Source organism: Motacilla alba, chromosome 2 (assembly GCF_015832195.1).
Source record: "Motacilla alba alba isolate MOTALB_02 chromosome 2, Motacilla_alba_V1.0_pri, whole genome shotgun sequence".
NCBI classification, from domain to species: domain Eukaryota; kingdom Metazoa; phylum Chordata; class Aves; order Passeriformes; family Motacillidae; genus Motacilla; species Motacilla alba.
The window spans coordinates 46,626,792-46,649,504 of NC_052017.1; the positions used below are offsets into that span (position 1 = coordinate 46,626,792).

The following is a 22,713-nucleotide window of genomic DNA, read 5'->3' on the forward strand; positions in this document are numbered from 1 at the left end:
CTTGGAATCCATGTTTTCCCATGTCACTTCTGTACTGCAGTGGACGTTTCTCTCGGCTGGCAGCAGCTTTTCCGAGGAGCCAACGCAGGGTCTAAGGGACGTACTGGAAAGACCAGCCTAGGCAGCAGGGCTTGGCACTGGGATTCCCAGGGCACCCAAACATCCCTTCGGCCCCCTAGAAAAATTTTACCTAGTGTTTGCCAACGGCTGCATTCAAATGGTTTGGTTGTGTTTTGGTTGGTGTTTTTTCACCGAGTCCTCATTCATTACGGGGGACTTGGGCACCCAATCGTGACCATGTGGGGGAGCAACGACTCGAGCGCCGCAGCCCGAGGCTCCCCGGTGCCGAGCGCGGCTGAGGGCCTCGCTCGCTCTGCCCATCCCGGTGCCGCTCTCCCGCCGGCCTTTCCCTACGCCGCCTGTGTGGGCGGCCGCCCGCCCCGGGCCCCGCCAGGCGCGCACGGAGCGGCGCCGCTCCGAGCACGGCCCCGGCGCAAGGCGGGGGCGGCGCGACCGCCTCGCCCCGCGCGTCAAGCGCGGCGGACATCTTTGGTCCGGGCAGGGCCGGCCCGCCCGCCGCGCGGCCTTGGCGCTCCCGCAGCGTGCGCCCGGTTCCAAAATGGCCTCCGAGCGGCCCCTCTGTTCTCCGGCGCGGCGCGGGAGGAAATAACAGCGTGACCGACCCCGGGCTGGGAGGGGCGGGGGAGAGACGTGGGGACAGCGCCGGGCGGAGGGGCTGAGCCGGAAGCCGCTGTGTGCTCCGAGAGGCGGGCGGGGAGCGTGTGAGGAGCTGGGCGGAGGCGGCGAGGGAGAAGGAGGAGGAGCAGGCAGAGGCGGCGGCGGGAGCGGAGCCGCTAAGTCCGTCCGGCCGCGGGAGCGCGTAGGCGCCGTGTGCGGAAGGGCCGCGGCCCCTCGGCGGAATCGGCGTAGGGGGCGTTGGAGAATCGCCGCCGGGTTGGCTGGCGGGAGGCGCTCGGGGAGGAGGGGGCGGCCCGCTCGGTGCCGCCGCGGCTGAGGGAGGCAGGGCGGGAGGACGAGCAGTCAGCCGGAGCCCAGCGTCAGCAGCGGCAGCCGCACCGCCGCCGGCCAGCGCCATGGGTGAGTCTCCAGCCCGGGGCCGAGGCGTGGCGGGGGGGCCGTGACAGTGCGAGCCTGCGGCCCTGGGGTCTCCGCGATGGGTGGGCTGAGAGGCGGCGCGGCGGTGGGGGGGATGCAGCGGGCACCGCCGCGGCTCCCATCCCGGCGGCCCCGCCGCGGGGCCCCCAGTCCCTTTGGCCGCCCCCCGCCTTCCTCGTCCTCCTGCTCAGATGCGGCTCCAGCCCCCTCGCCGCCGCCTCTCCCCCCCACCCCCCCTCAGTCACTTCCTGCCTCGCCGAAATTGTATAATGCCTGCGCGGGGCTTGGGGAGCCGGGCGGCGAGAATGCCGGAGATATTTCTTCTCCCTCGCTTTTCTCCCCTTCCCCCTCCATCCCGGTCCCTCCTCCCCTTTTTTTTTCCTTTTGCGCCCAAATTTGGGAGGGAGGAATTTGCTGCTGCAGGAATTAAAGCAGCCTTTCAAATATGCGGGAGAGGAGCGGGTGGGACTGGAATCGCGGGAGGAGGGGGAAGGAAGGAAGGGGGCGCCCGTGCGCGGGTGGGAGCGTGTGTGGCAGCGGGAGCCCGCCAGCCGCCTGCCCGCCTCGCTTGCTGCCTTCTGCCTTCCCCCCCCCCTTTTTTTTTTTTTCTTTCTTTATTTTTCTTTTTTTTTTTTTTTTTTCCTTCCTCTCTAGGGCATTTTTGGAGGGCTGTATCTCGCTTGGGTCTGGCTTTTATTTGCCCCAGCGCGGGCGCCCGCCCGCGCTGCCCCGCCGGCCCAGCCCGTGCCCCCGCAGCCCGAGGGGACCTCGGCCGGTCGTTTGTAGAAAGGAGAAAGTAGAAATTACAGTTTTCGAACAGCTGCCCCGGGGGTCTGTATGAAACGCCTTTTTGAGCAGCTTCTGTTTGATCCGCTCGCTTAGCGAACCCGTCTTGCAGAATAAATTGGAGGGGTGCTTAGTGTTTCAGGAGGGTGTCTGGGAAAAGGGGCGATTATGCCGATTATGCACGAAGATTGTTTTAATGGGCGACTTAAGGAAAAGCAGCTAAACTTATTTTAGCGTGAAGTTGTTGGCTTCACGCTGAACCAGTTGTGTGCAAATGTAATTCCAAGAAACGACAGCGTTCAGGAATCTTCTGCTGCGTGCAGTTTGTGTGCCGCCTCCTGCAGATGAAATATCGCTGAACAGAAGACTGTCAGAACTACCCATTCACTGAATGTTTTTTTTCCTGGCCATTGTAATCTCCCTCTGAGTGACAGTGGCTTCAGGTTGGGCTCAGTGAAAGAAATGCTTCTATATACATAAATACCTATGGTCTGTATTAATATAATAACCAAAAAAAGGTCAGTTTATGTAAAATATGTAGGTTTAGTTCCCGTGAAAGTTAGATGGGCCACTGCTGGGTATCTGGGCTTAAAAGGTTGACCATACCTTCTTATGGAAGTGAGATTTTTTTGTTGTAATAGCTGCTGAGTCCTAAATGATAGTTTAATTTATGTCTAGAACTTTCACTGAGGTATCAGACTAATATTATTTATTCTTTACAATTCTGTATATATAATAAAGTTTTTACCTGCTGAAATGTTAGGAAAATAAGGGAAGATGTATTTTTCTGTAGTGGTTAGCATCTTTCACTTGATACCTGCTTAGTTTGTGGGATTACTAGCATTTTTAGCTGCTGATTTGTGAACAGAAGAGCAGTAATTCAATCTGACTTTGGATGACTGCATTTTTTTTTAAGCTGACTCACGAATAACAAAAATCAATAGATAGAAATTTTTTACCTTAGGAGAGTGGGTTTCAAGAAGCCGTTGCTTTAAAGTTAATTACCTTGTCTGTGTTGAAACCTGAATTGGAATCCAAGAGTGTCACCTGTTCTGTGTTTGCTACTATGGAAGACAGGGTTGTTACTTAAGTCATTTTGAAATTGAAGCAGATGTAACAAGAACTGTGCATGTCATCCATGCACTGATAATAACTCACAGCATTTCCTTCTGCTTAGCCATAAGGACAAGTAACTGGTCTCAGTTGAAACAGTGCTACAGATATGTACTCAGTGCATGTGTTTCTGTATGTATGGATAAAAACTTGATTGTTTATCTTGTGCAGAAATTAAAGGTCAGTTTTGTCTGCTTTGTAAGCTAAAATACAGGAGGTTTTGCTTCTTTTTTCTTGCATAGAAATGTCTAAACGTGCACAGCAGATTTTTTTTCTTTAACTGGCTGTCAACTTAGTGGTATTTGGTCTCTTTCATGGGGCAGGCTCCTACTTCATGTGCTTTATTTTCTTCTGTTCTAGTAACTCAGTGCTGCTGTGGTGGTTTTTTTATTACTACCTTAAAATCCCCATTAAGACAACAAAGATTTACAAAATACAATGGCTGCAGTTTTAAAACCTCATTTTAAGCATAAAGTCAGTGAAGGAAAATTTGCCTCAGAGAGGGTGTAGGAGAGAGTACTGTAGTATTTTAGCTTCAGTTTATTGCCAGACTATTCACTTAACCTGTCTAGACCAGAGATGTGTGTGTATGTATGAGTGACGTTCTGTTCTCTGTAAGTTGGTGCTCCGGCTCTTGAAATGAGCTAGTTAATTGCAAATGTGTGCTCTGTAATTAGAATGGCATTTAGTCCCTATTTAAGTAGTTTAGTTAAGCCTCGTTTAAATTAGTAATTCAAATTTGGGGTAGTGTTAAACTGTAGGCAGTCACAAACTATTCCCTAGGAGGGTTTGAACAAGTCTTGAGCTGATGATTGTGGAGTAGATGTCTTGCAGAGGTGGGGATGGTGGCACAAGCGAGGTGAAGGCATTTCTCAACTGCAGGGGCCAGGAACTCAGCTCACAGAAGCCAGTGATTTCCTGTTAACCTTGCCAGAGTGAGTTTCATGTATGTCAGGGATGAGTCAATTTTTTTTTTCAGCCCTGGTTTAGTGGCTGCGTGCTGACAACCCTGTAATGTCATGAGGTGGATCCTTTCTATTCTGTGGGGTTTTTAAATAGGAAACAATCAGGTCAGTATTTACTTTCATAACTTTAGTGTAGTGCAGCAGCCCTGTGAAACCAGGTATTGGCTTCATTTCGTGGATGTGGCTGTGGAACTCCGGTAAGCCATGGACTCCTCACTTTGTGTTAAAAGTCAAAAAGTAGCCAGTAGGTTCATAAGCACTTCAGAAGCCAATATGTATCCACTTTCCTTTTGACAGAGTTTGAGTTAGAGCAATGTAAAACACACGCCTGACTAAGCCCTGTTCTGATGTATGTCCTGGACTTCCTTCCCCCAAAAGCCACTTAATCTTCTGCTTTTTGTGCATCGGTGCAATTCCATGCTTCAGATGTGCCTTACAGGAACCTGCTGGTCTCACGGCCTGGCAGGGCTGCTGCTCACAGTCACTGCCCAGCAGCCCTTCTTAAAGCCACTCATGGGGAACAGAATACTTCTGTATCTTATTTTCAAATGGCTCTTTGTGTGGCTGTTTTCACACTACGTTTCTGTCATTTAACGCAGTGACAGCTCAGTACGCATTTGAAAATAATTTTGGAAGCAGTATTGCTGAACAATATCACTCTGGGTGTTACATTCAGAAGCACTTAAACTAAAATAGAACTGAATTACTTCTCAGTGGCACAGAATATTTAGAAATTTTTTTGGTCAACATTGAAAATAACATCTCCAGATACAGCTTTTCTTAATTGCCTTTTTTCCTTTTTTTGCTTGTTACTATTATTGTTCTTATTACCTAAAACTATTAATAGTTGTGTGCTTCTTATTTTTTAATCTGAACACTTAAGGTGTCTACTTACAACCAGGGGGAGGATTGATTAAAATGTTCGGTAGATTGCTTCCTCCCATAACCTACTGTAGCTCTAAGAGATCAATATTAAGATACAGCACATAGTTTTGGTTTGACACTTTTAGAATAGAGCTTTTTAAATTGCAAGATTGCATCATACTCACAAAAGATGTGAGACCTGAAGAAGAGAAGAATTACTTTAGACTGCTCTTCAGTTTGACGAAAAAGATCAAAGGATGACAGTGGTCTTTAGAAGCGTGCTCTTAAAGTAGAGAATTCCCCATATGAGGCTTCTTTCCAGTGCTGTGGGGTAAAGTATGACAGGAGAATGACCAGGAAAATAGAAAGACAAACTAGGTATGTGAGGTGTGCTCTTCAATGTTGTTGGTGAATGCTGAGCTACAAAGTAGTAGTTTATCAAATTCTAATCAAAGCAGTCTCAATATATGCAGAAATCAGCCTATCATACAATGATGTTATTACAAAGAAACCTTTCAGAAAGGCAACTGAAGTCCTTGATGGCAGAATTTCTGGAGTGACATTTGTCTGAACAAGCATTGTAAGTCATTGGAGTTGATGCTGAGGAAAATGTAAGATGGCATGAAGGTTGGTACTGCCGCCAACGATTGTCACTGCATTATGGGCAGGTAGATTCTTAGAAGAATAATGCATTAAATATTGCCTGGGTTTATATCTTGTACATTTAAAAGGCCATTCATGTAATAATTCATACTGAACTTTAAATAAAATGAAGCTTCATCTAGTGAGGTGGTCAAAATTGCCAAGAATACTTAAGTTAGCATTAACTTAAAGCTTAAATCAAACCTTTTCCAGTGTTGGCCAGTTGTGTAATTCTGTTACAGTGTGCAGGAAATTCTAGTGTGCCCAGCGGTCCTCTGCTTTCCTTTTTGTTCTTTTGTAAGAGCCTTACCATATGATTTTACAGCCTAGACTGATATGTAACTGCACTGCAGTTGAAAAATCCTGTCTTGATTGTATTTGTTTTCTATGCACAGTGTAGGAAAACTTGCAGTGTTCATATGGTGGTGTGATTAGATGAGCTTGCTGATGTAATGGAAAGTTAACCTTACAGTAGCGTAGTTTTCAGCTGGGTGTGTGAGCTAATCTCACTTGTTCGATGTGCAGTTATCAGAACTGATAGGAGGGCAGCCTGAGCTCGCCCTGGTGGGGCAGTTCCTGGGTGAATCTTGGCCAGCTGCTTGAAAGGAGGCAATTCTGCTGCTCTGCCCACCCTGGTGCCTCTTCAGCCCAATAGTGAGTCAGTTCATGGAGCCCAGCTCACAGTATTTTCTTCCTCAAAATGGTTTTTCTTTCTATTAGTTGAGCTGCCTGAACCTGTCATACCGAGTGGTCACAGAAGTGTTAGCATGGAAAAATAAATGCAAGTGGGATCAAGGCAAGAGCTGGAACTTCAGCTGACCACTTGGGCAGTAGAGAGCTACATGCAGCCTTGGTTCAGTGTGACCTTTAGACTGGTGTGACACGGCACTGCTGCAAAGAGAAGAGAGCTTGGTTTGCTGTTCCCACCCAAACACTGAATCTTAATGTAGGCCGGCAGTTGCTGTGTTGGTGTGCCCAAGGCAGCAGAGATACATGGTAGCTGATCTAGCTGTACAACTTGTTTATTTCCACTCTGCCAGTGGTTGAGATAGGGAAGGATATCCTGTTGGAGGAATTAGTGCTAGTGGTTGAGAATGTAGTACTCTCCCCTTGGTGAGAGCTGGTGACTTAAGTGGGCAAAGTTTAATGGCTTTTGTTTCAGCTCCTGTCGCTCACTCCTGGATTGCTGCATGGGTGAGGTGAGGCTTTTTATTACAGGCTGTTGAATCATTGCCTATGACATTTATGGTAGTATTATATTAGCATTAGGACTTTTCTAGAGTGATTTGCAAAATTGAGGCCCTCATTAATGATGGCTGCAGAAATCTCACAGTGCAGAGGGTCTTGTAGTCATGACCAGATCCTGACTATGGTGGTATCACAGTTTTAGCTGGCTTCCTGTTATAAAAGAAAAAAAAAAAAAAAAAAGCAGTTTTGAGGCATTAAAAGCTGTTGCTGGAGGAATGTAATTCTCTGGAAGCTTTCTGACAGCAGAGGCTTTTCTGAATGTGTGATCTTACCAATATGCACTGTAGTAAAATTCCAGATGCTGGCTTAAATGTAATTTAATGCTTTCACATTTGGGATGGTGAAAATTTCCAAAGTAGTCTGATGCCAAGAAAGCCATCCTCTTGTTTCTCCCCATCCCTTGCTTCTGGGAACAAGCCTGTCCTCATTGTAACGTAAAGGTGCGTTAACAAACCAAGAGATTCAACATTATCTTAGTTTCTTCTTGGGAGGCTTTGCCAGATGGTGTGAAATCAAGGTCTGAGTAATCCCTTGCTGATGGGTAAAGGGAAGGAAGCCATCCTGTTGCCTACTGTGTTCTTTATTTTTGTAGCACTTAGTTGACAGAGAACTTAGAGGAGCATAGACTGCAAACTGCTGCAGTATGGTACTGAAGTTTGCAATCATCTCCTACTGTTCAGCTGTGCCAAATATTGACCTTCGGTGCTCTTATTTGCAATTCTGTGGGCATCTGCAAACCAGTAAGTTCTCAGAGCAGTGGAAAGAACCTGCAGTTTCTATCTGAGAGACTGAAACAATGAGGAACAAGACCTTAAAGGGACTGGGGCCAAAACCATAATATGTGGTTGTTGTACAGTTGAGGATTGTGAATAAAAAGAATCTCCTTTTCAACGAGTTTAAGAAAAAATGGCCACATGTTACCAGTTCAAAGCAATGCTGAAGACTAGATGCTTGAAGGGAGTAGAAGGTAGGGGTAATGAGCCCCCATCCTATAAAAATTTGGCAAGGAAAGCTGGGAATTTCAGCAGGGAGTTTTTCCTTACCAGCAGTTTCAAATTTAGCAAGTTAATTTTTGAGCTGGGTGGTGGTGTTCCTTTTCATGTCTTTAATAACAGGGACTCTGTAGAAGTCTTTTGAGGTTTATTCTGTTCAGAATTCTTGAACAGTTGAAATTTTGAGCTGGGGAGGTCAAAATCATATTAATACTCAGTATTTTGTGCAGACCAAGTTAGGTTATTTGAAAGTCAGTATATTAGTAATGAAGGGTCACTGACATGTTGTTCGTCCAAACCCATGCAAGAATTAATTTAAAGGAGATTTTGATAGTGATTAAGACACAGCTTCTGCAAAGAAGTATTAATGGATGGCCTCTAACCTGGTTGCTGAATGATTTTCACTTGCCCCTGGCCTTGTGATCTGCCTGCAAGGCATCCAGTATCCCCCTAGGTAAAAGCGACTGGTGTTTGGTATGTTGAATTCTGATGTTCAACGCTGTGGGCATCAACAACGATCCTGGGTTTCCTGTTGCTTTGAATTGTTTCTGGCTGTGCATCTTGCCTGCTGAGTACTCTGGTGTGGCAGCAAGGTGTGGAGCGGATTTAACTCCCACTTGAAAATTTGGCAGGGCTAATCATGCAGATAGCTGCTCAGCTGGTGTACGTGTTGGACCATGTAGTGCATGCTCTTCACAGCCAGCTTCCTCCCTAAAGCGAAAAACAAAAGGATTTGGGAAGTTGAGAAACCAACAGCTTTGGTGCTGTTAATCACTGGGATGGTTTGCAATCCAGCTGTGGCTTCACTCCTTACAGTCTTTAGTTTTGTCATCCAAAGCAGTTTGACCACTGGTGATTTGGTTGCTCTCGATGTGTTGCCTTCCTCTTTGAAAAACATGGGCAGTAAAAACCAAGTTAAAAATTAAATCTTTGATGTAGAATAAATGAAATAAATCTTAAGGATTTCAAAATGCCAAACTATTTTACAGATTAATGGTAGTTTTATCAACTATATATTGTAATATTCTTAATATTAAACTTGGATGGTAAATTTTACTGTAGATATGGACCGTTCTTTGTATCAGTTGCCATTGCAACTCACAGGGAAACAATCTTAACTTTGACTTACTATCTTCCTTCCACAGTAATTATAATGGGAGCTATCTTTCTGTGGTATCTCTCCAGCTTAAAAATAAAGATAGTTAAAAACAATGCAGCCAGCCAGCTGTGTTTCATAACATCTAAATTTAACACATGGAGTGGTTTTTAATACTTGACTTGGCTTAATTCTTTGAAAAAACACCTGGGTCTTTTTAAAATCATCTTGGTCTCATTAGAATCCTTTGTATTCTAAATAGAGAACTCAGTGTGGAAATAGTTAAAAGGTAAAATTCTTCAAGTATTAGTAATATAATAATATTCCTACAGACTCCTCTCAAGGGTTGATATACCTTGCTGTAAAAGTATTGAAACACAAAAATATGATTTCAGCATATCATGAAAATTATAATTAAAAAACCTAAATTCTGTGGTTTGATATCATTAAAATAAGCTCTTATAGGGGGAGCAGGGACATGTGCCTTAAAATTTTAGCTCAAAGTATCTGTTATGGTGAAACCAGCAGGACTTTTGAAAGCTTCTCTATGGCAGAGGGTAAGGAGTTCAGCATAGAAACTAGTATAGGAAAATATGAATATACAGAAAACCAGATAACTTCCATATTGGAATGATTTGCATCCACTGTATAGAAATGGATGGTAAAAGCCTTTCACTCTAGTTACTTCTCAAATGAGAATTGTCCATGTTAACAGAAGAATCAGGATGAAATACTGTAATTTCTCTCTTTAAGGGGAACACACTTCATTTAGACTATGTTAAATGTGCTCGAGTATTTTTGCATGAATGATTCACCTCTCATTATCATTTCTGCACCTACATGTTCAAGAAATTTTACTAGATCTGATAGTAACCCTTTGGGCTAGAACTGTCATAGTGCTATTTCTTGTCCTGCCATCCTTACAGCTGCTTGATGAGGAGGCAGAATGGGATGTCCTGCTGGAGAGTTCACTTCTGTGGGGATTCCAGGCATCAAACAGAAGGAAGTGCAAATGCCTTTTTCAGAGTCCCTTGGCTGAAATACTGCCAGCTGGATTACAGTATTCTACTCTTCCTGAGAAACTGACTTCTGTGCTTGGGCTTATATGAGATACATGTGCTGTTGCTGCTGTTTGACCCAGAGATTTGGTGTGGGAATCAGTTGGTTTGGGTTTGTTCTTGGGGGTTTTTTGGGGGAGTTTTTTTTTTTTTTTTAATTTTGGGGGTTTTTTATCATCCCCTGCTGAATCTTTCAGTTAACTGATCAATCTGTATGCAAATTTTGAAGGAAAATGCAATGTTAGGGTGAACATGAAGGAACTGAAAAAGGATATGACAAAGGAATGATACATTGCAGAGTGGCCTGTTAGTTTGTTTCTTAATACTTACTGTGCTTTTTTCCTTCTGTGTTTCCAGTGCTAAGTGAGACTCTCCAAATGGACTCCATGTTTAGGCACTGACCTACTTGGGAGAGAATTTCCATTTCCTTAAAAATGGCTCTTTTCAAAACCATAGTTTAGGTTATGTCATATGAGATGAAAGTAATGTGAGATAAAACTGAAAGATGCCACCATTTTGGTATTGATTGGTAGGGTTTATTGGGGAGTTTTAAAATTATTTTAAAATCTTATATATACATGTCTTTTGGGAAATATCTGCAAGCTAAATAGACATGAGACATGTTAAATATGAAGTGAAATATCAGATAGTTTGTTTTCATTCTTCTTGGAGTTGTTTGTTTGTGTTCAGTGGGTTTTTTTTTTCCCTTGAAGGCTTTGTATCCAGGGATCTTCCATACTTGGGTTTGGTTTTTTGTTTTTTTTTTTGGTGTGTTTTTGAATTTTTTTTTCCTTTTGTATCTTTCATCTTCAGCCTTTGGTTCAGTGTTTGTATTGGAATAAACATTCAAGGACAGCAAAACTGAGGAAGGAGAGTTAGGGAGGTTAATGGTGGTGATCGACGCTTTAAGTGATGTGTGGTTGGTGCTGTTCTTGACATGAGGTCCCCAGCTGCCATTTCATTTCGACCCTGACTTTATAGAGTGGAAGATAATCGGTCACTTCACTGTCAAATGTGATTTCTAGTTGGTCCTTTCAGTTGGATGCAAGTTGCTGTGTGATGGTGGTCTGTGTGCTGCTCTCTGCAGGCAGACTAAGAGGTTTTTTAAAGCCAGAATAAAGGGGAAAATGCACACTCAAGCAGCTTTAAAATAGTATTCTTGTACTTTAAAATTTCATCTAAAATGCAAAAAAGGTTTACTTTTTTTTCAAGGAATTTATTGCCTAGCTAATTCTAGTGGAGGTTGAGCTATTACAAAAAGTTGTCAACATGTGTGGCTGGCATGAATTACTCTGTAGAGTCATCATGAGTAGAACATTTTAATACTGTATGTTTTAGTTATACAGGCCTGCTTTTATAGTTTGACAACTTTCCTCCCTCTCTGCCCCTTCTATAACTATAATTAGTCACTACTTAACTGGCTTCATTTTCCTGTAGTTGTCTGTTTTCTTGCACTTTGGCTGCTCAAAGAAGTGCAGCACTGGTTGTGTTGGCTATAGCTGCTGTACATATTTATTGTACACTGACTCTGAAGTCTCTCAGATTTCTTTTTACTAGAGAACTTAAGCTTTAGTAGTGTGCCTACTGCATCCTGTTTGTTTTTCTTTGGGGTTTTCTGCTTTCCTCCTAGACATGCTGCCTGTAGCTCAACAGACCGATTATACTGTCTACTCTTTCTAGTGCAGAGTCCTTTTGCTCTTAGACATCACATGTATTTCAGCACTACTTTTAATAAGCCAGATGATGGTGTCTGGTATGGGAAAAAGAGGGAAGCCTAAAGCTCATTTTTCACCTGCTCACTCACTATGCCTAGTGTGATTTTGAGGAACAGTGGAATTAGTGCATTCAGTGGATCAGTGTTTGAAATTAGTACTTTTTGACTTCTTCAGCTTGCTACTAGAGACTGAAAGAGATCCTCATTTCTTAATTGTGGTTATGCATGGAAAGGATTTTCTTTTTTTCAATCCTTTATGAAAATATTTTTTATTTTTTCTAATGGTAGGCCATATTCTCAGTTCACACTTGGAAGTCAAGTTGTTGTCTTGCGAAGAAAGGCTGCAGCTGATGTCTGTTTGAGGGAATAGAAGTGCTCATTTCCTTTCCATCAGTGCTAGACTTCTGCCATGCAGATTACAGCAGATGTTATTGACCCAGCAAATATTTTTATTTTACTTTGAACAGTGAAAGGAGAAACGTGTTCATAGATGCCCAGCTTAAGTTTAACTTCGCAAATAGATCTGATGAGTTTCCCTTTTATATTGTTATTTCCATACTTTGTTCTTTTGTTCTTTGGATTTTTTCTGTTGATTTTTTTTTTAATATGGATTGTGCTTATCTTAAGGGGTTTTGCTGAGAAAAAAGCCAATGCTGAGGCATTACATATTATCTTAATAAGTGCTCATGGATTGTAGGAGCATTATTACATTAAATACTGCTACCTGAAGCCTCTATTTTAAGAATGCAGTAACAAAAACTGCAAGTTGCAAGATGTGCAGTTGTGTCTCTGAGATGTGGGTGGACAAGATGGGGAGATGTCTTGTTTTCTTCATGTATTGCCTCTGTATTGACAAGTTGAAAAAAATGCACATTTCGGGATAAAAGCATCATATAGTCAACCTAGGACATTTAGATAAACTGTAGAAAATTTAAAGGGGTTTTGAAGATGTTGGTAAGGCCTTCTTGGAAGTTTTGGAGGCTTCTCTACCTCTCTTTGGAGGTATTGATGTGGAGACTTCAAATAACTAGCAGTGTTAGAAAGAAGAAAATAAAAAGTTACCATGTCAGGGATACTGGAGGAAATAGAAGTAAACAGTGCTTGTCAACCAGTTGTTATGCATAGAACCAGAAACTGGCAAGCTGGTCATACTCACAGCATGGTGGTAGGATATTGCATAGAAATGGTGTGGCTAAAGGGATTGCATAAATTCAGATAAAAGTTCTAAAATACTATTTTAATTCTTGAAATCATTGTTAGAGCAGGTGCAAATTCTTGTGTTTTAGCAGCACTAAGTAAATTGTGTATAAAGAAAACTTGCCCTACATCTAGTTACCTTGCCAAAATAAATTGACACCATAGCAAATGTAAATTGTAGAACAAAATACTGTGTTCAGAGGGTGCTCCTTGGTTCTAGCTGTATGAAATGCATGAAGAATGATCAACTTTTCTTTTGTTAATGACAACAAACTTTGCTATCATGTGCCAAATGCATTGGGTATCTGCCCTTAATATCACTTTCTGTTGTGGTAGACTTCAGCAATTTTTGGGTTTTCTCTGACATTCCTCGGTACTTTTAAAAGCAGTATTTCCTAGGAGATGACTAGAGGAAAAATAAGTATTTCTTTCTCTTAGAGTAAGTATTTGATGGAGAAGCACTAAAGCCAACTTTGACTGGAAAGGACAGTGACTCCCTGATGTCACACTGCTTTTCTGTTTGGTCTTCTGTTTTCTCTTCAGCTGTCTTCGTTAATTTTTGCTGCTAGTTTGGCTATGTCATAAATCCTCAAAGAGTTTTCATAACATCATATTACAGGCTATTGGTTGCTACCAGTGCACAGAAGCTGCACTTACCTGTGTTGAGTGTGAGCTGAACTCTCAGATTGCACATAGAGGTAAAAAATGGCTTTAGCTCACCTTGGACTTCTGTCTCCTTTTAGTCAGAGGGATAAGGTGTTCTCTTTTGTCAGGCACTGGACCTTAGGCCAGAGGCTCTCATCTTTTGGCCCAGATGGTAATTTCTGAAGAATGACTTTAAATTTATCATTCCTGAACACAGTCATCCCAGAATAAAGGAGAAATGTAAATTGCAGTGTCTGGGCAATAATGAAGATGATAGACTTATTTAAAAAGAAACTCTTTTAATCAGTGATCTCCTTTAGAACTGCTTGGGAAGCCACTGATGCCTTGTTTCTCTTTTCACTCATTTGCATAGTTAGAGCAGTTTGCTGGTGGCTATTAATTCATTGATTCACATGATGGATCCAAAAACACCAGCTCTGCAGCTGGTGTATATGGGCTGTGACATTTTGCTTGAGGGAGACGTACATTAAAGCAACATTGAGTACACAGAGTAGATGCACTGAAAGTCATCTAAGGCCAAATTTATAATTGTATGGCTTGCCTTCATTTGTGCTGAGTTAGATTGGAGATAGCTGACAACTACAAGAACATGAAAATATTAGAAGACTTGATATACAATGATAGCTGGAATGCATCATGGGTGAATGTAAAGTGATACACGTGGACTGCTGTGCTGCATGCTCAGTGACAAGCTGTGAATGTTTTTTAGAGCTCAGGAGTGAGGTCTTGTGTGCAGCTCACAGTGTCATTAGCTCAGTGCTTGGAAGGATTCAAGTAAGTTACATGTTGGGAATTGGTAAAAGGATCAGAGAGTAGGAGATAGCACATGATCAGACATTGGATCTGTGTTTTGCCTCTTGGATACTGTGTGTAGCTCTTGCCCTGGCTTCTTCAGAAGAGTACAGAGCTAGAGTAGAGTTATGTAAGAGCAGCAGGAGCAATCAGAGACATGAAATGGCTTCTTTTGAATGCAGTACATTAGATGATTAGGGCTGTTTCCAATGAAGATACTACTGTGCTAACAGGAGATAATTTTGAAATGATAAAGTAATCCTTTTAACAACGTACAGAGGGAGTCCTTGCTACAGGGACTTCTGTGGATGCTGTTTTTGTGATTTGAGTGTACATGGAAGAGAAATTGGTCAAATGCTGTTTAACTGAAGAGACACCCCATCCTAAATGCTTGCGAGGTGGATCTTTGGTGACTGTGGAGATGTTAAGAGAAACACTGCTCTGTTTATTCTGCTGTATGTGCTACCTTAGATGTGTGTTTCTGGCCACTGGTGAAGGCAGGATCTTTGGTGTGACCCATGTGCCTGCTCTTGCTGGATAATAGGATTTGAAATAGTACTGCTTGTGTCCAGGGAAGGAGGCACCTGTGTGCAATTGGGCACTAGTCTTGCTGATGTTACCTTCTTTCACAGTTGAAAGCAGTGATGTACAACATGATACCTGGTAGTAATGTAGTACTTAAGGTGGTTGATATTAAAATCTTGGAGTACTGGGACTGCTGTGGGATCTGCAGTTTTAGTTACATTCCAGCCTGTACGGCTAGCTCCGGTTCTGGCACATATGCATCTGTCTTCCTCCCACAACAAAGGGAGCTTCCTCCCAGAGCATCTTGTGCCACCTTTCTGCAAGGCACAGAGAAGGACTGGTGTTGATCAGCAGCGCTTTGCGGTTTTTGTCCTCTCAGAAGAGTACAGCAGCAGCGTACCCAATGTGCTGAGCTGGTATGGCTCTGGATGCTGATAGAACATGAAGGGGGCTGTAGATACAGAAAGTTTATATTGCATTAGGTAGAAAAGCAGAAGGAGACTTAAGTGCCACTTTGAACTGCAGTTTCCATCACAATGGAAAATTGCTAAAAATAAATTCAGATTCTGGAACTATGGGATTGATTAAAAATTAGATATTAAGGTGCAGAAGCATCTTAACTGCTGGCCTATAATTTGCTATTAAGATTTTTTTTTTGCTTGCTTTTTTAGTATCAATGTATTGAAATACTCAAGCATGGGAAGAGGTTTAGTGACAAACAGGATCTTTGTGATACAGCTTTTAGTTAAGGTATTGTAAGTGGTGTGTTGGAGAACTGTTGTAGACCTCTTGTCTACAACAGAAAGTTTAATGTTGTTGAACAGACACTTAGCTTGTGCTCCCTGCTTTGTTCTTTATTTTCTGGCTGTTGAACCATGACAGTTGTGCCCAAGGTTGCCGCAGTGCTCTAATGCTCAGTGTTGCAAATGAGGTGAATTGACACTGTTCACTGAATGTGTGAAGTGACTTAGAAATACAGAATCCTGGGAGACATTTGTGGGGATGATGGCTTTGATCGGTGTACCTTTTCCACACTAAAATAAAGATGCTGTGCAGTAGTGTGGTGAAATAAGATTGCATATTCTATTGAACACCTCAGAAGAAACACCCCTGAACCCATTACAGGTTCGGGTAGTGTATGGCAATCAAAAACATGTTGAATACCTGAAGTAAAAAGAGATATTGGATAGCTACCTGTATTGATCATTAAATGGCTGGAGTTCATGTAGTATATTACCATGAAATTAGGTTGTTTTTATGTATAATCCAAACTAAATTAAGGTTACTAACAAAGTCAATTAAGGAAGCCTGCAAGGAAGGTGAAGAGGGATTTTTAACAAGGGTATGAAGTGAGAGGATAAGGGAAAACTGACAGAGGATAGGTTCAGATTAGCTATTAGGAAGAAATTCTTTATTGTGAGGGTGGTGAGGCACTGGAACTGATTGTCCAGAGAAGTTGTGAATGCTTCATCCCTGGAAGTGTTCAAGGTCAGGTTCGGTCGTGGTTGGAGCAAACTGACCTGGTGGAAGGTGTCCATGCCCATGACAGGGGGTTTAGAAGTAGGTGTTCCTCAGTACCTCTTCCATCCCAAGCCATTCTGTGATTCTGCTTAAAATGCTGCATCCTGAGCATACTAGATGGGAAATACTGTGAGTTACTTTGATCAAATGTAAGTAACTTTTTCTTCTTTTCTTTTCTTTCTCACACTGCCCCTGTTCCTCTCTCTGGATTGCGGCTGCACCTGTATGGACTCGTTGCTGCAATGGTTCAAATTCATCATTTATTGGACTACTTCTGGATGTATTCTCTTGATATCTTCAATTGTGAAAATGATGGAAACGTGTTGTTTACAAAGTAGCTGTAAGTATTACCTTGATGCAGATGTTTTACAGCTAATGTGGGAATGGAAGCATCATTAGGTTTTTAGTAGATGAACTGAAATTAAGCTTACGTAGCAGCTGGTTGAAAATCAGGAAGGGATAAAAATTAAGGGGAAGGTATTGGAAGTATTAGGAACATGAGATCTCATTTGGCACCATGTTCAAGACAGTGGAAGTCAACTCTTTAACCAAAAAAAGTACTAAGTTCTTTTAAAAGCTGTTGCAGGAATTAAAGAAACTCAATTCCTAATTTGTTTTGGTCTCTTTAGAAGTGGCAAGTTATGAACAAAGGCAACCATTTAAAAACCAGTATGTTGAAATCTTCAGTTTTAATTGGTATACCAGAAATCTGAATCTGGCATCCAGCTGCAGTTTTTTAAAAGGCTTTTTCCTATTGAGGGCAAATACTCACATTAAACACAGCATTAATGCCCAGTGTAACAGTTCATACATCCTCATCTGTCTGGTTACTACCATTTTTATTTCATTATCTAAAACTGTGGATGTAATTAATGTAGACCAACTTAATAAAGCAAACAACCCAAAATTTTCCATCTGTTCTTTTTTAGCGTTTCATACTCAGTGATCTAAAAGTTCATAGGGGTAAAACTATCTGAAGTGTGGAGCTCTTTATAAAGAGGAAGAGAAATAACTTTAGTTCGAAACAAGAATTATATGGAAACCCATTCTTTTAAGCAAAAGAATTAGCTAATGAGGGAGTGAGTTGTTTCTGGTAAACATGACACACATTAAAAGGTATGTAGATACTAAAAAATGCAGGTGGCTGACAAGCAGAACTATTAGGAGTGTCTGACTGTGATTAGATATTTCATATCTGGTAGGATGAATAGGAGTTCCATATGGTCCTTAATGGGTATTAAGGACCTCCACTGTTAAGGAGGCCTTTAATATCTTTAACAGCACTGACCTGCATGTCATGTAATATCTCTGAAGCATTGGCTCCAGCTCAGGGTTTCAGAGTGTGATAAATTCCATTCCTTACATGCAGTAATAGATTAGAAAATTAGAACAAATATTTGGATTTTAAATTCCTGTCTGATTTTAAAAATACTTTAAAATCTTTCAGATGAGATTATAGCTGCACCAAAGGCTATATTGAAACAAAAATCTTTAAAGAGGTTCCTTGATGACACAACACAAAGATTCCTACATTTAGGGAAGTAATAACATTTGTTGCATTATGAGTATTTAAACTTGAGCTTTTAACTTAGTCTTTGCAGTGGTGTGGTTTTGTTTGAGATTATTAATAGTTTATTTGCCAAATGGAGAAATCAGTTGGGTGACTTAAAACAGAGAGTCCATTTATTGACTTGTGCTGTTGGACTACCAAGAGGTTAGTTCTTCTTGCATTCAGTACTTTAAAGGTGATAGTGGTTTTATAGCCTTGCTTTAATTAAAGAAATATTTATAATTTAAAATTTCTGAGTTATTACTGAATTGAACTTATTCTGTCAGTTTTAGAAAGAAAAAAATTTCAAAATAAATGAGTCAACCACATACCAAATTTAAATCAACCATACTGTATCCTATACAAAGAAGTTCTGTGCCAAGAGTGCCTGCAGTAGAAAATATTTTTACAAATTATTTTTTAGAATTCCTCTATGCTCATAAAGATAATTTTAGGGAATGGAATTTGAACTTGTAGACAGCACTTCAGCTGTGTGGGTATGTACAGCTCTCAAACTCTGAAACTGAGTCAGTACCACCATCACGTGACATCCTCTCACCTTTGCATGGACATAACGCCTAAAGGCTGTAATCATTGCCCCCTAACAAGCAGTGCTTTGTGTTGCTTTTAGTAGAAGTCATCTCAAGAAAATGTTTTCAGAATCTTTGTAAAATATTTAAATTGTCCAGTCTCATAAGACAATCCTCAGAGTTGCTGCCTTAATAAACAAACAGTTGCAGGATTGTGCTGGAAGAGTGGTGTGAAGGTAGCACAGTTGAGCTTTGAAAGATTGCTGGGTCTAGTACAGTGAGGAGGAGGCATTTTAAACACCTCCAGCATTTTCATTAATGTGGTGAGAAGAAGTAATGGCTAACATCCAGAATTCTTCTCTTGTTTCACAGTAGGCACTGTTTTGGGTAAGTTTTCCAGAGTACAAGGCAACTGAAGTTTTGCCTGTATGGAGAATGTGTTGCAAGGCATGCTGCATTACTGTAAGTCTGGGTTTAACATGAAGGCCTCCAGTTGAGTGACACAGAAGCAGAGGCATCAAGTTGATTCCCATCATGTTGAGGCAGTACCACCATGGCTTGGTAGCAGAGGAAAGGTGCATTCATACTGCTGGCCTGTATTTCAGATGGGCATTGGTTCCAAGTTGATTGTGTTTTAATTTTGCACATGCTTACTGTTGTGTTTATACAAACAGTCATAATATGGCAATTGCATTTGCCCAAAATACTCCTAGTATACCTGAATTTCTGCACCAGTTTTTTGGCCATCCAGTCAAAAAGATTTTTTTTGGTGTTTTTTGCTGCAGTTCAGTATACTGTTTTGAATGTAGACAGCTTGGGTTGTTGAGAGGTTGGGTAGATAGCACTTTTCTGCAAATGTGAAAATGAAGTGAATATTTCAATAACTAAGAATACAAGCCAATTAAGAAATGACTCGCCTTCCTTTTAACTTTTTTTCCTAACTATCTCTTGCTTTAGCAACAGAAGAACCTTGAAGGATATGTGGGGTTTGCAAATCTTCCAAACCAAGTTTACCGAAAGTCTGTGAAGAGAGGATTTGAATTCACGCTCATGGTAGTAGGTAAGTTTCTTTCTTTGTTTTGAGTGTTGGTAGTTAGAAGTATTTCGACATAGTTCTTAAAATCTGGGATGATGATGTAAGTATGTTTTGCATCTCAGTAGAAAACATGGATCTTCACCTGCTGGACTGATAAATTTAGGTTGGTTAAAAAGAACATGTCTGGTCCACAAATTAATGAGGAGACAAATAAATTATGAGAACTGTGGTCTTAGGAAAACACTTTGGTGTGGATCTGGTCTAAAATGCTACTTGCAAGTATGACTGGAGTAATTTGAACTTGATTTTCATTTGAATAAAAAAGAAATTTTTATGGTTGAGTGCAACACGGCAAACCTTGTATATAACCAGGCAGTAGGATCCTGTCTGTCCTGCACTTCTGTGGCCACAAAACTATGCTGCAAAATCAAAGCTTTAATTTAAACAAACCCTTCTAGTTTGTATGGTTGCAAAGAAAACCAAATGTAAACACTTTTTTCCCTGTGGACTGCAGTAAATGGGAAATTATTGTTAGTTTGAATGAATAATGCCATTCAAAACAGTTCATTTAGGCTTCAGTGATGACCCAAATTTGTCATCTTTCCTGCTAGGGAATCTCATTTCTTTCTTTTTCTTTCTTTTTTTTTTTTTTTTTTTTTTTTTTTTTTTTTTTTTTTTTCTTTTGAGTACTTTTATGATAATAGACTATTAGTGAAGTTGAGTACATTTGTGTGTAACTGGTAACTGGTGCTACTGGATATGTGACCTTGTTTTGGCATGCTAATCAGCAAAATAGTAATAATAGTTTAGAAAGTGTTTTATAACAGCCATCTGTCACTTTGATATCTAGTTCTATCTTTCATAATTCGGCTAGCTTGATAGTGCTTTGTTTTGTCATCAACACAATGGATTTCTTGTGCAGGCTTTATGTGCATGTGGCATGTAACATAACAGTACTATTGACAGTTAGAAACCAAGGTCAAATTGGTGCAAACTCATTGTATAGGTCATACATATTTTCCTTTTGATTACAAAAGTAAGCTAGACTTGTAAAATTTGAGGGATGCTTTTTTCTTTTGGAACTTGATGACGGATTCCTTTACAGTCTAGCATCCAAGTACATTATTATTTAGTACAAAACTGTTAAGTCTAAAGTAAAATTTGGTTTTCTGCTATCTAGAGGTAATAAAAAGGAGGAAGGGATGAAACTGTCCTCATAAGTGGTAGATGTAGGAATGTGATACAATTGGAGAAATTCTGCAAAATTACCTCAATGTTCTCTTGTTTCCCTGTAGTATAGTTTAAAGCAATTACATTTAGGAAAGTTGTAGAAGATGGAAGATGAAAAATTGTTCCAAAATTAGATTGAAAATAAGATGTTGACTAGTTTCACTATTTTTGTGCTTATTACTAAGACTTCATTTGTTTGCATGGAAATTTGTGCCACTGTATGGAAGCTTACTGAGAGAGGTGGCAGTATTTTCCTACATTAAAAATGCCACTAATTCTCCTCTTTTGACCCCCAAGTATAGAAATCAGATACTTGAAAGTGGGTGTTAAACAAAATGATAGCTGATCTTTTAGTACTCTGTTTGGGGAGGGGTGGGGTAGAGAAATTATTTTGTTTTAAAGTTAAGTGCCTGGTAATAGTATGCCCTGAAAAAATGTGTTTGTTTTTAAATATGAAGATGAAATAGTTTGTGTATTACTAATCACTTGTGTTGGTAAACACTGTAATGTAATCTGCAAGTAGGTTGTTAGGATTGTAATTATTTGTTGCTGTATTCATTCTGTGAGGTAGTGTACTCTTAACTTGGTTTGAGGTCCTTAGCTGACATAATGATACAAATCTGTAATAGCAAATGTAATTGTATATAATCTACTTGATAAAGTTTAAGAGTTAGAAGGTAGTGTTTATCTGTCAGTGCTGGAAAAATAAGAATACTGGATGTATTATCTTGGAGATTATCTAAAATATTCTCTTGGTCTTTCTACTACTAAGAGTTGTGTGTGCATGGCTGCCTTTTACTGCACATTGCGCAACTTCTGATCTGCTGGCTCTTCTCTATTTGGAGGTAGTCAGTGTGTTACCCATTGGTTCTGAAAGGCAAAAAGAGAAAAACAATGCTTGTGGTTGGTAAGCAGGTACAACAAAGAAAACAAATCATATTTGGGATCTGGGATCTGTGTCCAGCTATTTTCAGGTGTCCATGAGGTTTGATATTGCAGCTAATGCATTTGTATAGAGACTGATTTCCTGTTGTGCATCTAGTGTGGAATTATCAGTTAAACTTAATAGATGGGCATAGTGTTATATCTGGCTTTTTTTTGTCTTTGGAATGTGTAGTATGAAAATTGACCAGAGCAGTGTTTGGGGGGAATTTGCCAGTATGGCTGTACTATTGTGTGTGTTTCTACTGCTGTAGAAACAATTCTGTTTTCAGTTTAACAGTGTAAGATTTTTGCAACTGAGCAAGTATTAAATACAGCATCAAACAGATCTGATGTTTACAGTAAGAATTTTTGCAGGAAAGTGGATTAATTTTGCAGAACATTTCCTGTGCCGAAAGCATGAATGTGAGTACATATAGTGTGCATTTCCCCAGTTATTGTCATTGCCCTGGAATCATGGAGCTGCCCATGGCAGTGTGTGGTGGCTTCCTGCTCTTCTTTGTGCCAGTGAAGTTGGACAGTGAGCTTTTAAATGTGGGCATGCATAAGGCCAAGTAGTTGTTAAATAGCTGAGAGAATGGTTTCTGGAGCAGGTTTTCTGCTCCTGAGCTAAGTTGGTTGGTGGCATTGCTTTGGACCCATGTGGGCAGTTTTCTGTCCTGTAACTTGCTCTTTTGAGTTAGGACTTAGTAGGATTGATGTGTCTGAGGCTTGTAATGTCAGTGGGCTCTTTTCTACAAAGTATAGTTGCTGATTTCCAGGTGTTATGGTGTTTACATGAAATATAACTAATGGGTGAAGTGATTATGAACTACACACATACAAGTATAAAAACAGGATGTCAAAATACCTTTTTTATATCAAATGTTTTAAGAATCATTGAAAAGTAAATCTTAATAGAAACTGGTATTACTCTATAATATTTAGCCATAATAAACATTTTGACATTTCTATCTAGTTTCTTTTCTCTAAATTGCATTGATTCTTTTGATAATGTTTATAGGCTTTTCTTGAGAAACTGAAGACTGAGATAGGCCTTTGTTTTCCTTATTAATCAGTTTTCATTGATTTGTCTTTCATGAGACAATTTCATATTAGTTATATCCTCAAAGGCTAAGCAGTAGTTTTCAT

General features: G+C 40.7%; 2 protein-coding genes across 4 annotated transcripts in view; one reads left to right on the forward strand and one right to left on the reverse strand.

Moving 5' to 3' along the window:
• Positions 1 to 244: 244 nt before the first annotated feature.
• Positions 245 to 16,602, reverse strand: LOC119712013 (translation initiation factor IF-2-like). Its single transcript, XM_038162814.1, has 2 exons — positions 16,580 to 16,602; positions 245 to 1,098 (listed from the first exon to the last, which is right to left on the reverse strand). Exon 2 carries the CDS (start codon positions 1,094 to 1,096, stop codon positions 260 to 262), a length of 837 nt encoding a protein of 278 aa, XP_038018742.1. The 5' UTR covers positions 1,097 to 1,098; positions 16,580 to 16,602; the 3' UTR covers positions 245 to 259.
• Positions 968 to 22,713, forward strand: part of SEPTIN7 (septin 7) — a 76,416-nt gene continuing 54,670 nt past the window's right edge. For 2 of the 3 annotated variants that reach the window (XM_038162796.1, XM_038162805.1), the window contains exons 1-3: positions 969 to 1,098; positions 16,631 to 16,635; positions 19,332 to 19,434. In XM_038162796.1, the coding sequence (XP_038018724.1) occupies positions 1,095 to 1,098; positions 16,631 to 16,635; positions 19,332 to 19,434 (112 nt within the window). In that variant the 5' untranslated portion in view covers positions 969 to 1,094. Of the gene's footprint in view, positions 1,099 to 6,495; positions 6,498 to 16,630; positions 16,636 to 19,331; positions 19,435 to 22,713 lie in introns of all 3 variants that reach the window. The other variant, XM_038162800.1, reaches the window with a different exon arrangement.

Excerpts from the sequence above, each read along its gene's own strand:
- LOC119712013 (XM_038162814.1), bottom strand. The coding sequence starts at position 1,096 with ATGGCGCTGGCCGGCGGCGGTGCGGCTGCCGCTGCTGACGCTGGGCTC.